Source organism: Cricetulus griseus, chromosome 6 (genome assembly GCF_003668045.3).
Source record: "Cricetulus griseus strain 17A/GY chromosome 6, alternate assembly CriGri-PICRH-1.0, whole genome shotgun sequence".
In the NCBI taxonomy this organism is placed as follows: Eukaryota; Metazoa; Chordata; class Mammalia; order Rodentia; family Cricetidae; genus Cricetulus; species Cricetulus griseus.
In genome coordinates this window covers 103,774,469-103,791,470 of record NC_048599.1, presented here as the reverse complement: position 1 = coordinate 103,791,470, position 17,002 = coordinate 103,774,469, and the positions used below count along the sequence as shown (strand labels likewise).

General features: G+C 37.4%; 1 protein-coding gene across 1 annotated transcript in view; it reads left to right on the top strand.

The window, feature by feature from the left end:
- Nucleotides 1-17,002, top strand: part of Hat1 (histone acetyltransferase 1) — a 44,791-nt gene that overhangs the window by 9,790 nt on the left and 17,999 nt on the right. The window contains exons 3-8 of the mRNA XM_027420199.2: nt 4,542-4,617; nt 7,871-7,991; nt 15,213-15,392; nt 15,635-15,756; nt 16,258-16,362; nt 16,673-16,779. Of these exons, the coding sequence (XP_027276000.1) occupies nt 4,542-4,617; nt 7,871-7,991; nt 15,213-15,392; nt 15,635-15,756; nt 16,258-16,362; nt 16,673-16,779 (711 nt within the window). The remainder of the gene's footprint in view (nt 1-4,541; nt 4,618-7,870; nt 7,992-15,212; nt 15,393-15,634; nt 15,757-16,257; nt 16,363-16,672; nt 16,780-17,002) is intronic.

The following is a 17,002-nucleotide window of genomic DNA, read 5'->3' as shown; positions in this document are numbered from 1 at the left end:
TCAGGACAGCCTCCAAAAGAAGCCACAGAAAAACCCTGTCTCGAAAAAACAAACAAACAAAAAAACCAGAGAGAGAGAGAGAGATTGATCAGAGGCATGACTCATAAAGCAAGACAATGAAATTAAAGAGCTTTAACAAATACTGACTTTTGGAATTTCTTAGAAAACACCCATAAACATGGCTGTTAAAGCCTGTGTTCTTTTTTGTTGTTATTTTTGTTTTTTTGAGCCATCACCATCCCCCAGCATTTTTTTTTTCCTGTTGCCTGTGTACTTCTTGTAGACTTTAAGGGTGTAGGCACTGGCCCTGGAGCTCTAACTGGGTAGAGAGTAGATTATAATCTTGATCACCACAGGTGAGCCCAGGTTAGAGAGAATCTCCTTCATCTAAGTCATCTCCTCCTGAAGAACTTGGCTTAGAACAGCAATAGAGTCTTTTGTTAACTCTACAGATACAAAACCAACTATAAAAGACATTGCTTGGAAAGTCTGAATAACTTTCCAAAGCTATAAATTTGATGACAGAGTATCTGGCATCCTCTTTTAATGGGGGAACATGGATGTTAGGGTATAGACCCTGGGATTACCTTTGCTAAGAGGAAGAATTGAATGCAGGGTAAAGGGCATGATCAATTGAACTAGTATGCAGGTCCCATACTAGTTGGGTTGGTAGGCTTATGTACAAGGTACCCCTGCTCACAGAATTCTCATGTTGGTTCAGAAGACAATAGTTGCTCTTTGCTTCTCTGAGATATTTAGGATGTGGATGTAGACTCTGATTAGGCAAAAGAATCCATCCCTGTCATGTGATACACAGGAGTAATTCATCTTTACATAAAGAAGATGTTTGGTTTATAGAGCTAGAAGCCATCAGGCCTATGCAAACTGGAGCTGGTCAGGCCTACACAACCAGATGCAGAAGACTCAGACTTCTGGCGGGTCTTTTTTCCTATGCATCCTTGTCCTGTAAGGAAGCTAACCTGCAACTTAAATCTGGTGGGATACTGCTCTATCCAAAGGAGCTTGGCCTCCATCCAAGGGAACTGCTTGAGCCTGAGGTTTCCTGGCATGCAAGTTGAATGACACGAAATAAAAAGGACATGACTGCTCCTAGGTGTGGTGGAGGAGAAAGTTTATTGTAGATAAAAGGGAGAGCATAGCCAGAGGCAGAGACAGGGACATCTCTGTGGACATGACCAGAGTGGACATGACCAGACTGAAATGGGCCATGTGGAGAGAAGGGAGAGAAGAATCAGGTGTAGCAGCCAAGAGGCCAAGGTACAAAAGGAGCAGGTAATCAAAAATGTCTGAATTGTATAAAGAGCCTCTAGGGGAAGGGTATTCCAGCCATACCCTGTAACAGGTAGAGCCTGAGGGATGCTGGGAGAACCTGGAGGTCAGGTCTGCTTTGATATATTAAATAAGCACCTCAGCCATTTGTCCTGGGTTTGAAACTTAACACAGCTCCTTGTAAATTTAACTCATTTTACTCAAGCATTCAATCTTTTTTTCTTCTTTCCTCCTTGAGACAGGGTTTCTCTGTGTACCCCTAGCTGATCTGGAACTCACTCTGTAGACCAGGCTGGCCTGGAACTCAGAGATATGTCTGCCTCTGCCTGGAGTGCTGAGATTAAAGATGTGTACCACCACTGCTAGCTAAATTGGTGAACTTCATACGATTAGAATTTCACAGTTTTTTGTTTTGTTTTGTTTTTGGTTTTGGTTTTGTTTTTGGTTTTTCTAGATGGTTTCTCTGTGTAGTTTTTGGAGCCTATCCTGGGCACTCTCTCTGGAGACCAGGCTGGCCTCGAACTCACAGAGGACTGCCTGCCTCTGCCTCCTGAGTGCTGGGATTAAAGATGTGCGCCACCAACACCTGGCTAGATTTCACAGTTTTATTCCTATTAAGTTTGAGCCTTAAAAATTCTTGAATTAACTGATTGGTGGCAGCACATACATGCCTTTAATCCCAGCACTCAGGGGACAGAGGAAAGTGGATCTAGGCTAGCCTGGTCTACAGAGTGAGTCCCAGGACAGCTAGGGCTGTTAACAGAAAAACTGTTGTAAAAAACCAAAAACAAACAAAATAAAAATTCTTTAATTAAAGATCCTTTATTTAGTATCAAACTTTAAACCATAAATACAGTCCACAGACTGGGGACCTCATTTTCCTGATCCCTTTTGTAAATGCCAGGTTTTTTGTTTGGTTTTTTGGATTTTTCGAGTCAGGGTTTCTCTGTGTAGCTTTGTATGTAGACCAGGCTGGATCGAACTCACAGAGATCTGCCTGTCTCTGCCTCGTAAGAGCTGAGACTAAAGGTGTGCATCACCACCTCCTGGTGTATTGTGTATCTCTTACAAACTTAATTGTAATGCTATTATCAGAGATAATATGTAATTTCTTGGTTCCTTTTGCTATCCTCAGGTTTCTATACTAATAAAAAAGTTAGACTGGAGAGATGGCTTAGCTGTTAAAAACTGGGCTCACAGAAAAACATCAAAAACCTTTCTTTCTTTCTTTCTTTCTTTCTTTCTTTCTTTCTTTCTTTCTTTCTTTCTTTCTTTCTTTCTTTTTGGTTTTTTGAGACAGGGTTTCTCTGTATTGCTTTGGAGCCTGACCTAGAACTTGTTCTGTAGACTAGGCTGGCCTCGAACTAACAGAGATCTACCTGCCTCTGCCTCCTGAGTGCTGGGATTAAAAGTGTGCACCACCAACGCCTGGCCAAAAACATTTCTTAAGGCAAAGTCTAGTCAAAGGTGCTTTATTTATTTGCATTTATTTTCCTTGTGTGATGCAGAGGAAAACTATGGAAAATTTCCATCTATACCTTTCATTCTTCAGCTGCTTATGGCCTTTTAAAAAATTACATTCTTGTTTCAATGAATTCTTTTTGGAAGTAGAAGGACAGTGCTTGTGACAATCAGAGGGTACCTTGTGGGAGTTGGCTTTCTCTTTCCCCCATGTGGTTCCCTAGTATTGAACTCAGGCTGTCAGGGTTGGCAGCAGGTACCACTGAGCCATGTTATCAGTCTAGCTTTAGGACTTTTGACAAGTTTTTCTTCATAACATAAATTGTATTAGGAAAGCATCCAATAATTCAGTACCGGTAACTAATACAAATAAAAGCAACAGAAACATATCCATTTCCATCTTAGATTAGTTAGTGTAGAAGTTGAGGGTATTCTCAAGATATTAGGAAATCGAGTTTAATGTCAATGCTGGTGCCCCAGGGCATCTAAGCAGTGTTTATAAGAAATGACATTTCTGGGCAGTGGTGGTGCACACCTTTAGTCCCAGTACGTTGTAGGCAAAGGCAGGCAGATCTGAGTTTGAGATCAGCCTGGTCTACAGAGTGAGACCATGACAGCCTGGTGGAGAGTGAGTTCTAGGACAGCCAGGGCTACACAGAGAAACCTGTCTCAAAGAAAAGGAAGGAAGGAAGGAAAGAAAGAAAAAAAACATCAGTGCTTTTACTTTTCTACTACCAAATATTTCCCCTCTTACATATTCATAAAAGTACAGTAAGATATATATGAGTATCATTTCAACAGTATTTTATTTGCTTGTTTTGCAGTGCAGGGATTATACTCAGGATCTCTTGGTCATACTGGGCACTAGGCTCATGCAGCATTTTTAATTTTTAAGATTTGTTTATTTATATGATTGTTTTGCCTGAGTGTATGTACCACATGTGTGCCTGGTTCCTGACGAAGGCATAGGATCCCCTGTAGCTGTAGTTAACAGACAATTGGAATCTCTCTTGGTGCTGGGAACTAAACCTAAGTTCTCTAGAAGGGCAGGAAGAGTTTTTAAAAGAGACATCTCTCCAGCCCCCAAGCAGCATTATTTTTAAGAGGGGGAAAATAACAGTAAAAAATTAAATGCCATCTTGCAGTCAAAGAACGACGATGGGGACTGAGAGATTGCTTAAGCTGGATAAGCCTGATGATCTGATCTGAGTTCAATTCTTACAAGTCAAAGTGGAAGAAGAGAACCAATTGCATAGTTGTCCTCTTACTACCACACATACACACACACGCACACATACATACACACACACACACACACACACACACACACACACACACACACACACACACTGATAAAAACATTTTCTCTCTTTAATGATGGCATGTTAGGGACATCATCAAATTCAGCTTATCCTTGTCAGAATGTTTTGTATAGTATTGTTTTCCTTTCCTAGGTGCTGTAGTTTTTCTTATCACAAAGTATTCCTTTTTGGGTTTGTTTTCCTCTTATGTTATTCATTGTGTATAAATTATAGAAAAGTAAAAAGTAAATCACATGCCTTTATTGTATTGTATTTCTCAATTTTAGAATAAATAGGGTTTTGATGCTAAAGCTTTATATCATCTAGCTTTCAGGCTTTACCAGTCTCATGAGAATCTAGTGTAATCATGTAAGGAGAAGAAACATTTTTAAGTAAGAAAAATATTGGCAGTATTGTAACTGTAGTGGAATTCTTGAAATAGAAATGTTTGTCAACTTTAATGTCTATATATTTTATTCTTTTGAACAGTTCGATTTCCTGAAGATCTTGAGAATGACATTAGAACTTTCTTTCCTGAGTATACCCATCAGCTCTTTGGGGATGAGTAAGTAACATAAAAATTTGCCAAATTAATGTGGAAAAAGAAAGAAACCATTTTTATTTTTATTTATTTATTTATTTTTAGCATTTGAAGGTCAGATTTTATTTTTTTTACTCATTTTTTTGTACTTTATCTTAAAATGTATATTAGAATAATAGTTTATGCACTATGTAGGTAATACCTACTGTTTACTACTAAAAACGTGTATGTTTTAATTCTCACTGCAATATTAACCATTGTATTTGCAACTTTTGTGTACTGGTGGAATTGAACACTTGCCTAAGGACATAAAAGTGGCTGGAGTTCATAGTCAGACAATCCAGAGCCCATAGTTATCATTACTACTTTTTAGTTTTGCCTACCTTTTGTCATACTACTTTCAATATAGCGTAACCCCAGAAATTCACAGTTTCAGGTGGTACTTAGTGATTAAATAAGCAATTCAAGAAATTGTATGTGTGTGTTGGGGGTGGCAATGTGCGTACTCGTGTACATAGGAGTACATAGAAAGGAGAGGAGGATGTTGGTATCCTGTCACTCACCCTCATTCCTTTGAGACAGGGTCTCTAATGAAACCTGGAGCTAGGCCAGTGGCAGCAAGTGTCAGCTATTCTCCTTCCTCTACTCCCCCTTGCACTGTAGTTACAGGCACATGCATGGAGACCTAGCTTTTTGTGTGGGTCCTTCAATTTAAGCCTAGCTCATTAAGCTTATGCAGCAAGTGCTCTTTCCCATTAAGCCATCTTCCCAGACCCTAAAAACAACTTTAAAGATATGTCCTGGGATATTCAGCACCTTCTTTGATTCCCTAAACCTTATATACATTGTTAACATAGTCAGTTATTTTCTTTTTTTCTTATTTAAAAAGTTGCAATAATTTATTCTTTTCATTTGGATTCAGCTCTTAACTGGTTTTTGTTTTGTTTTAAGGTAGAATCTCATGTAGCCTACATTGTCCTCAAACTTGCTCCCCAGTGCTTGGGATTAAAGGCATCTGCCACCACCACCACCAGACTTTTAATTCTTCAAATGTATTTTTAAATTGAAAAATGACTCTTTTTTGGTTTGGTTTTGTTTTGTTTTTCGAGACAGGGGTTCTCTGTGTAGCTTTGGAGCCTATCCTGGCATTCGCTCTGGAGACCAGGCTGGCCTCAAACTCAGAGATCCGCCTGCCTCTGCCTCTCAAGTGCTGGGATTAAAGGCGTGCGCCACCAACGCCCGGCTGAAAAATGACTCTTCGTGGAACAAATTTTATATGTATTTTTAACTAATGTTTCACATTAGGCATTTTATGAGCTTTTAAATATATGTAATCGAATACTATATAATACATATACGCTAAAATTCAAAATTTTTTTTGTTTTTTTGTTTGTTTTGAGACAGGGTTTCTCTGTGGCTTTAGAGGCTGTCCTGCAATTAGCTCTTGTAGACCAGGCTGATCTTGAACTCACAGAGATCTGCCTGCCTCTGCCTTCCAAGTGTTGGGACTAAAGGCATTGTGCCACTACCACCCAGCCAATGTTTCTTATTTTTAACAGGTTTTGTTTTATTATAAAATATTTTCCTTTAGAGCCAGGTGGCGCACGCCTCTAATCCCAGCACTTGGGAGGCACAGGCAGATTTCTGTGAGTTCGAGGCCTAGTCTTCAGAGTGAGTGCCAGGATAGGCTCCAAAGCTACACAGAGAAACCCTGTCTCGGAAAAAAAAAAAAAAAAACCTTTAGAGTTTTAAAAAGAGGGATATTTATTTTCCTCTACTTTTTTACTATTAAAAAATAACCTCCTCCAGGACTGAGTGTATAGTTCAATGGTAGTTTGTTCAAAAAACAAACTCCCTTCAGTTATATCTCAGTGAATGAAATCTAGTCTCTAGATATTGCTTCTTAATGACTTTCACGTTCATCTATTAGATTTGTGTAGTATCACTGCAAATAGTGTACTCATATATCATTATTCTAAGTTGGGTAGGTAACTGTCATATGATGGTGATGATCTTGTACTTTGGACCCAAGCGAGGCACAGTCCTTGTGCTAGAGTCATTGCCACTCCCTTCTTCTTGGAGAATTGCTAGAATCAACATATTTTGGTAGCCTATACAGAAAACTGTTTTCTTTTTCTTTTTTTGCTTTCTTCCCCCCCCCCTCCGGCTTTTTGAGATAGGGTTTCTCTGTGTAACTTTGGCAGCTATCCTGGAACTCACTCTGTAGACCAGGCTGGCCCTGAACTCACAGAGATCACCTGCTTCTGGGATCAAAGGCATGCACCACCACAGCCCGGCTTTGGAACTGTTTCTTATAAATACTCTCTTTAAGAAGTTATTTTTTAGAGGCTGACTTAATGGATCTGCAGTTGAGAGTGCTTTTACTGCTCTTTCAAAGGATCCAATCTAAGCTCAATTCTCAACACCCATGTTGGACAGCTCATAGCTGCCTCTAACTCCAGCTTCAAGGCATCCAATGTCTTCTCCTGGGCTCTTGGGGTGCTGTACTCACAGGCATCTGCCTACACACATAATAAAAAAAGAAATCAACCTGAAAAATCAAAGAATTCATTTAAAAAATATAAATTTATCTCAGCTTTACTGAGATAAATTGCATCCATATAATCAATATTAGATGTTTTTATTACGCTCACCAAAAAGCCTTCTTCCTACTTTGAGTCCCTCCAGTCCCAGTCTGTCTGTAGATTCTTCTGATCCAGATATTTTAGAATTCAGGCTTTCTCTCCCAAGATTCTTGAAAAGGGAATATCAGTGCTTTATGATACTAATGATCAGAGTTGGAATTCACAGAAGGGTTGGGTGTTGTCACTACTTTGAACAGCTATGGATGCTTGTGATAAAGCAAGTGGTAAGCTGAAAGGACCTGCCCAAGGCTACCTGTTTGCCTAGCTAGGTCTTAGATTAATGATACTTACCTCATCTGAAATGCCTTCTAGTTAATAACAGCACAACAGCAGGCATCGTAACAGTGGAGGTAATGTCTAACAGTACTCACTGTTATTTAACATACCCATTGAACCCAAACAGCTTTCCTGAGTTAGGCACCTTAATTCTCTCTCTTTTTTTTTATATGAAACTGAGTCCAGTATCATTGTGAATGTTCATTTCCTTTAATTTTTTTTAAACAAGTAAATGTAGTTTAACTTCATAGACAATTTTAAGATTTTAAATTTGTTTATATTTGTATAGGTAATACTCTTTGAAGATTTGGCAAAAATTCATTTTGGCTGGTTTTTGTTTTTGCTTTTCATCTCAGTGAAACTGCTTTTGGTTACAAAGGTCTGAAGATCCTGCTCTACTATATTGCTGGTAGCCTATCAACAATGTTCCGTGTTGAATATGCATCTAAAGTTGATGAGAACTTTGACTGTGTGGAGGTAAGAACAGAAATACATACATTTTAACTTTTCCACTTGAGTGTAACAGAGGTCTTAAGTGTTAAGGTTCTAAAGAGGAAAAACCGCAATATTGTTGCTTCATAATCACAGTGTTGTGATTAGGAGGTGTTTGCCAGTCTTTTTTATAACCCTGTGATCATAACCCTGAGTCTGCTCATCTCCTGGATGAACCTTCTCTATGAAAACCTTCACTTTGGTGAGTAGAGCTCTATTTACTGACTTTTGTTTTGATTGTAGGCATTCAAGTTGACAGCTTTCTGAAGGCTTGTAACTTATTTTAACTTCTGATTTTTATTTTATTTATTTATTTATTTATTTATTTATTTATTTTTTTTACATAGCCTTGACTATCATGGAACTTGCTCTGTAGACCAGGCTGACCTTGAACTCACAGCGATCCACCTGCCTCTGCCTCCTGAATGCTGGGATTAAAGGCATCTGCTACTACCACCAACTTCTGATTTTTAGCCTCTTGATTGTGTGTTTTTCTCTTTCTCCCATGTTTTATTCTCTTAACTGTCAGTTAAGTAACATTGCTAGGGTCTTCTCTTAACAATCTATATAAAAATAGTATATTGGTATATTTAATGAAATGATGTATAATGTCTATACAGCATGAAAGAAGCCTGAAATAGTCTTAATTTTTAGAAAAATTTTGATTAGCACATAATAGTTTATATATTTATGGGATACAACATAGTATTTCAATACTTGCATACAATGTGTAAAGGTCAGTCAGAGTAACTGATCATCTTTTACCTCAAATATATCAAGAAATACTCGCAGGCTGGACATGTGGCTTAGAAGTTAAAGGGCACTGGCTGCTATTTCAGAAGACTGGGGTTGCATTCCCAGCACCCTTAAGGCAGCTCAGGATGGTCTGTAACTCTTACAGTTCCTGGAGATCTGACACACTTTTCTGATCTCTGTAAGCACCAGACCGCACAGTATACATACATACATGCATGCAGACAAAACACCCATACACAGAACAATAATAAAATAATTATTTTTTAAAAGAAAAGGACTTATGTAATCAATATTAGTGTTAGAAATATTTTGAGTACTGCTTGTTCTTTTGTTTTCTTGTACTTCTCAGTCATGCTTAAAATTACTAAGCTTGACAGATAAATAATATGTAATTGTACTTAGTATTTCCTTTACCTAATGGTTTGTATCTCTTGAAATTTTCTTTTAATTTTGCTGATAGAAAGATGATTGTGAATAATTCTGTAGTTGTGATAAGTGAATGTTTTCAACTAAATTCCATCTGAACCAGCATTGAATAAACTATTAAAATAGAGGTTTTCAGTAATGAGATTTTCTTATTAGATATGGTTAAATTTCTCCAGAATCCAAATATGTCATACTAAGTATTCTGATTTCAAATACAGCTAATGTTTTCCTTTGTGCAGTACAAAATTCGCTGTCATTTGAGGCATGTGTGTGTGTGAGAGAGATTTAATGTTGGAGTTAATAGTACTAAATTGATTTCTTCCAAAGGAACTATTGACTTGGTTATTGATAAATCTTTCAAATACTGCATGTAGTGAAAATAGCTATTTGTGCTAACTTCTAATTGTTCCATTTCTGAAAACCAGGGTTTCCATTTAGAAGTACTATGTTAAGTATAAGAAATCAATCAATCTTGTATAGTGTTTTGTAAGGTTACTTATTTGCTTCATGGTCAAAGATCATTTGTTTAATGTTAAGGAAAGATGCCTTCCCCCCCATTTTTTAAAAGAATAGTAGTTGATATGGGCATAGTGGACTAGCTTCTTCTGTTTCAATTTGCAGCAATCATGCTCATTCCCCATGGCTTCCTGTGTCCTTTTTCCTCCCCATTAATTATGTATATTATGTAGTGTTTCTGCACGTATTGCCATGTGAATGTGGGTACCTAAAGAGGCCAGAAGGGAGAAGTTGTGAACCACCCATTGTGTGTGCTGGGAACTGCATTTAGGTTTTCTGCTGATGCCAGGAATATAGTAAATAAAACATTCTCTGCTCTCAGAGAATTTGTCATAAACAAATCATAAATTCAGAGGGTAATAGAAATCTTTTGCCGGGATGGTTGAAGAGAGTGGCAATCTAGATTATGCAGTGCCTTGGGATTTTCTGTGGGAAGATAAGGTATTGCTAAGAGGCAAGAATGGTTAGTAGCCTTTATAGGTTTTAAACAGATGGTGAGTTAGTTACACATTTTAAGAAGGTAGGCTGGCATGTATGCATGCTTGTAATCCCAGAATCCTGGAAGTGGGGGGCTTGTAGAAAGTTCTGGAGTTAAAAACAATATTTAGCTACATGGCAAGTTTGGGGCCAGCCTGGGCCGTTTGAGACCTTGTCTCAAAACAAAACAAAAACAATTGTGGCTTGCAGAGGACCTGCTATAGTGGGTGAAAGTGAAAGAAAGGAGATCAGAAACCAGAACATTGCAGGATTAGTTGTCATATTGAGAATATTATTTATTGATAGGGCCAGTATGTTTATGGTTGAAGTAGATGTGATGGTTGAGGGAGAGAAAGAAGAGGGGGGGGAGCCACTGCTCCTGCGTGTAGTAGTGCATGTCTTTAACTCCAGCACTCAGGGATGCAGATCTCTGTGAGTTTGAGACTAGCTTTGTCTACAAAGTGAGTTCTAGGACAGCTAGGGCAGTTACACAGAGAAACCCTGTCTCAAAAAACCAAACCAGACAAATCAAAAATAAAAAACCATTGCCTAAGAAGTAGTAATACTGACATATTACTGTCTTTCAAGGCCAGTCTGTTCTACATAGTTAGTTGAGACCCTGTCTCAAAAAAAAAAAAAAAAAAAAAAATGCAAGCATATGTTCTTAAGGTGTGAGTAGGAGCAAAGGTTAATTTGCTTTTTGCAGTTTTGCTATTACATTAATTATTTTGTTTACATCTGCATGCCTATGTGTATATTTGCATGTTTGTGTTTGGGGTACACATGTACCAAAGTCCATGCATGGAGGCCAGAGAAAAAACTTCTGAGAGTTAGTTCTTTACTTTTACCATGTGGGTCCTGGGAATCGAACTCAGGTCACTAGGCTTAGTGACTGGCACTCTTACCTGCTGAATATCTCACTGCTCCCATTCATTAATCTTTATCTCTCTCTCTTTTTTTTCCCCCCAAGCTGAGTTCTACAGTTGTACCTAAAATTCTGTAGCACAGATAAGATGCCTGAGAAACCTCTTTACTGGCCATTGTCTTACAACCAACTTGATTATTCAGATATTGAATTTGCATGTCCGTTGCTTTTTAAATTCCTGTCTTCTATTGAGGTAATTTCATTCTAAATGGAGGACTATATAAACTGTTTTTCTACTTGTGTTTCTGGGAGAGAGTTGATAGAGAACGTAAGATGTATGGGTAGGTTGTGTTGTTTATGAGTTTTTAGTTACTTTATTCTTGTCCCCTAAGGAGGACTGAATTTGACAGATGAAAGTGTATTTAATTTTTTTCTTGTAATCTTTAACTTCTTTTTAGGAAAGTATTAAGGATGGAGTCTAGGGCTTTCATATACTAGGCAAGCAGTTTGCCACTGAGCTATATCCCTAGATGTTTGGGGGTTTTTGTTGTTGTTTTTTGTTTTTTTTTTTTTTAAAAAACAGATTCTTACTAACTGGCCCAGGCTCACCTTGAACTCAGATAGCCTGGGCTGGCCTTGATGGTGGGATTCTCTTACCTGCCATCTGAGTATAGGCCTGTACTACTAAGCCCAGCTGTATGAAAATTCTTTGTACTTTATAAAGTATTCTTGTGTGTGTGTGTGTGTGTGTGTGTGTGTGTGTGTGTGTGTGTGTGTGTGTGTATCTTTGTGTGCATGCAGATGTAGTTGTATATATGTGAGGCCAGAGGATAATAACCTCAGGTGGTGTTCCTTGTGCTCTACCAACCTTTGCTGTCCTTTTAATTTTGAGGCAGGGTCTTAACTGTGGCTTGGAACTTAGCAAGTAGGCTTGGCCAGCAAGTCCCAAGGATCTGTATGTCTGCCTCTACAACAGATTTCATGTGCATGCCACTGAGCCTGGATTTTATAAATGAGTGTTAGGGACTGAACTCAAGTCCATGTGCTTGCAAGGCAAGCACTTTACCAATTGAGCTACCTCCCTAGTTTAATATACCCATAATCTTTTTAAAAATACAATATCACAAAAAGTTGTAGTTATATGTTGACAACTTCATCTTGCTTATTAAGTTTGAGTAGTAAAACTAATGCAGTGCCAGAAAACATAAATGAACATAAATAAACTGTAGAAAAGCTCACATTTTAATACTAATAATACTCAATTTCCGAATTTAAAGCTGAAATATCACACTATGAGAGTGAGCAAATCTGGGCAGTGTTGGTGCACGCCTTTAATCCCAGCACTTGGGAGCCAGAGGCAGGCGGATCTCTTGAGTTTGAGGCCAGCCTGGTCTGCAGAGTGAGTTTCAGGACACCAGGGCAACACAGAGAAACCTTGTCTCAAAGGACTGAGACACAGGGGAAGGAAGAAGGGAAACAAATCAAAAAGAAATAACTCCTTTTGCTTTTTGTAGCATATCTTAGATATTCTTAGAGTTATAGTAATATGCTAAATCTTGTGACACATAAGCCAAGTAAAGAATTGCATGTTCCACTTACTTAACATGCCTTTAATTGCAACCTCAAAAATAGCTCGCCAGGGACAAACTTAGACAAACATTGCTGCTTAAGATAAGATACTAGAAAGGTTATTGTACTTCCAAATACATATAAATTAAAAGCAAATTAAATATTTGTAACATATTACTAGCTTTTTCTCAGGCACATTGGTTTGTGCAGTGATAAAGGAAAACAAAAGTTGTTTCATGTAACAAAGCATAGGACATTGGAACTCTAAATGGCCATGGTTAGAAAGTATGTTCTTTAAGATATTCCAAAGGGTTGGATAGATGACTCAGGGCTTAATAGTGCTGGCTGCTCATGTAGAGGACCCAAGTTCCATTCCCAGCACCAACATAGTGACTCACAACCACCAGTAAGTCTATTTCCGGGGTATCTGATTCCCTTTTCACCCTTCCTGGGCACGGGCGCACATGGTGCACAGACAAGATTTTATGTAAAGGTGTTTATTGAGTAAATGTCTTTGAATACTGAAAGTTATGTATTCTTTCAACTTGTTTAAGTCGGATTTGAGGGTAGTTTGCCTTTCAACAGAATTATGACTTGAAACCTAGAAGTTACAGAGATCTTTGAAGTTGGTTTATAGATGCAAGATGGGTAAAGTGACTCACATGCTTTTGTAGCTCCAGCCTTGTTTCGGAGATATGTTCAAAATCACAAGTTTAAAAAATTAAAAATCACAATGTTGAGGTTGCCCTGTAGTGATTTTCTTAATTGTTTTTTTTCCCTGACATTTAAAAACCAGAACTATATTATACTATTTTACCCATCACTTTTTTATACTACATAACAGATCTATTGTAATTATTCCTCTTTTTAAATACTTTCATGCAATTATTGAAAATTGGGTGTCTCTTCACATTCACAGTTTCAGGGAAAATGTTTATCAAATCATATGTACTTTTAAAATAAAGTAGATTTATCAAACTTACTTGCAATTGAGGATGACTTGCAAGTACTGCTATACACATTAGAAATAAACTGTCAGCCAGAATGTTGAAAAGACATATTTTAAGTAATAGCTCATTTTTATGACCATAAATAAATCATGTGTAAATGTTGGTGCCAAAGCACTGAAAATAAAACTCAATTATGATAAACTCTGAGTCCTTGTATCTCTATCCTAAAATGTAACTCAATGATAATAAACTACTATTCATCTGCAGGTGCATTGCTCCTACTTAGTTAAAAGATGGTTGAAAGGATAGGAATTAGTAGCATGTTGTATTAGCCTTTTGTAGTGTATTTTGTCCTAAGCATCTTAATTTCCCTGTTTTGAATGCTAAGTAGCAAGGGTCTTGGTTTAGAACTAATACCCATCATGCATGTAAACGGTATGAAAGAGCTGCTTAGTAAGTTAACACAAAGTGTTCTTGTGTCAGTCCTTGTGGAAATAGATACAATACAAACATTACAGCTGAACTCACGGCAAACTCCATTAAGTAAAAACCTGGCCTCATTGTTCAGGAAAAAGTTTGAATAGAATGCAAGCTCATTTTGTTGAATGTAATGTCAGGCTTTTAGGGACTGTATTGAAGGATAAGGTTTTGTTAAGTTGAGACCAATTCATTAAGTTTTATTGCCTGGTGAGAAGCAGTAATACTTTATTGTAAGACTTCATCAAATATTCATGGTCAAAGAGAAGTAGTAAATGTATTCAATCAAGTGGTCTTTCGGGTTTTCAAAAGGATTATGAAGTCTGCTCAGCTGATAGTTTCCATTCATTGAGGTTGTTTAACAAGGGTAATTTTAATCTTGGAGTTTAATTTTGTTGTCCAGTCTTTTCTCTTTTATATGATCACAAATCCAAGTCTATGAAAGTTGTCACATTGTGGAGATGGGTGGATAATATAAGCATTCATATGATTTTTGTATTTCTTAAGTGGAGATACTTTAAAAATTATCTTAGTATAGCATATGAGGGTCTTATCTGTCTACTTTGCTATTCATTTGGTCAGACTATCTAGCCTTACCACTTGCTGCTTGTGATCTTTTCATGTCTTGGATAACATGGTTTCTTTGAGATGTATATAATAATAATAATCAGTCTTTTGGTTTAAGATTGTCTTGAAGGGTGGTAGGTAATCATTTTCTGTATGATGTTAAAAATCTAAATGGCACTGCTGTTACTCTTGCACTTACTGTTAGGCTACCTGCCTCCTCTAGTTTATTTTTATGTTAATGCTCATCTCGGACTTTTGTGATAGTAGTTTGTTTATGTAAAACTTAACCTTTTTCATTTCACTGCATTGTTTACTTCTTTAGTCTAATTGTGAAGTTTTGTGGTAGTTGTTGATTTTGTCCATTAAAATTTTTTTTGTTTTGTTTTGAAACATGGGTTCTCTCCCTGGCTGGTCTAAAACTTGTTATGTAGACCAGGCTGGCCTCAAACTCACAGAGATCCATCTGACTCTGCTTCCTGAGTGCTGGGATTAATCACTACCTCTAAACCAGTTTTGTACATTTTAAAGACAAACATTTCACCTAAACATTTTCACCTAAAAGCTAAATTTGTTAATTTTTGTTCTTCATCCTCTATTCCTCAGGCAGATGATGTTGAAGGGAAAATCAGACAAATCATTCCACCTGGGTTTTGCACAAACACAAATGATTTTCTTTCTTTGCTGGAAAAGGAAGCTGATTTCAAGCCATTTGGAACCCTACTCCATACATACTCAGTTTCTTGTCCAACAGGAGGAGAAAACTTTACTTTTCAGATCTATAAGGTAAAAAGAAATATTTCCCTTTGCCTGGAATCTGTATGGGATTGTATATCCAATAATTCTAGCATCAGAAAAAAATGGTTTTTATTGGCACTAAAACCAGATCTGTTTTTACTGTATGTTTGTGTACATATTTAACCTGAGACTTGTAAATGTTTCCTACAGGGTAGATAGTTTTGTGTTCTGCAGACTTTCACTTACCTCAGTGATGAGTTTCACCTGACTTTTCCTGGCTTTTTCCCTAGGCTGACATGACATGTAGAGGCTTTCGAGAATATCATGAAAGGCTTCAGACCTTTTTGATGTGGTTTATTGAAACTGCTAGCTTTATTGACGTGGATGATGAAAGATGGCACTACTTTCTAGTGTAAGTACAGTTCTAAAGCAACAGTGGACCTTATTACCTCCACAAAGCCAGCATTTTAATTGTGGCAGCCCAATTATTGGGGACAGTATAATGATATTTTTCCCAGGAAAGAAAAACTATTGTTTATGGGGCTTGAGTTTGCCTTCATTATGCTTTGGGGGAACTTGAGAATAGAGCTGAATTAAATGCTGTTGTCTGTTAGGGCCCTGAATGTAGGCTTAAACAGTAAAATGAGCTTTGCCTGTGTTTTCTTTTACTTGCCACCTATTCATCTTTATAATAGGCAAGTGCACTGAAGTGATGTAAAGAGGTCTGATTTATCCAAGTTGCTGCACACCAATTAAGTGAATTGTACATTCAGAACATAGCAGGTGTACCCATTGGGCCCTCACAGAGTAGCTTGCTGACACTGAAAATTCAGTCAGAGAATGGAAAAGAAAATGGACACTGCATGGGAGCGCGACTGTAATTGACCTGCTTGGCTTTCTGTTTTATCTGCAGATTTGAGAAGTATAATAAGGATGGAGCTACGCTCTTTGCGACCGTAGGCTACATGACAGTCTATAATTACTATGTGTACCCAGACAAAACCCGGCCACGTGTAAGGTAATTGGCAGTATAACACGTGCCTTGTCTTTTATTTCAGAAGGAACTGCTGAAGTTTCCAATACTTGTTATAGTAGTGTTGATTTGTTTAAAAAAAAAAAAAATCACCATTCATTGACTATGTGCTGATGTATTTTATTGTTTTCTTTGAAACTGTCTGGCAGAGGAAACCAATTTTGAGTATGTTAGTAATTTTTCAGTTTCTTGAAGTTTGATTTTTAAAAAGCAGCAACATTTATGCTATCATAATTTGATTTTTTTAACTGGCCATGATGTGATGTTTTAATTTAGAATAATTTCTTTACTATAGTCAGATGCTGATACTGACTCCATTTCAAGGTCAGGGCCATGGTGCTCAACTTCTTGAAACAGTTCATAGATACTACATTGCATCTCCTTCAGTTCTTGATATAACAGGTATGTAAAATTTTATGTTACTAAAAGAACCTTTCTCAAACATCATCTTAGTTTTTTCTGTCTTAAGTGTTAGCATTCTCTGGGGTCTTTAGGGGACCGAAGATTGCCTTTAGGTTATATTTTGGATCATATGCTTTTATGAAAATTGAACTGTATCCCTAACTGAAGTGAACAAAATTAAAAATAATGAACTAAATATATACTATTTGGGGAAGTACTGGTC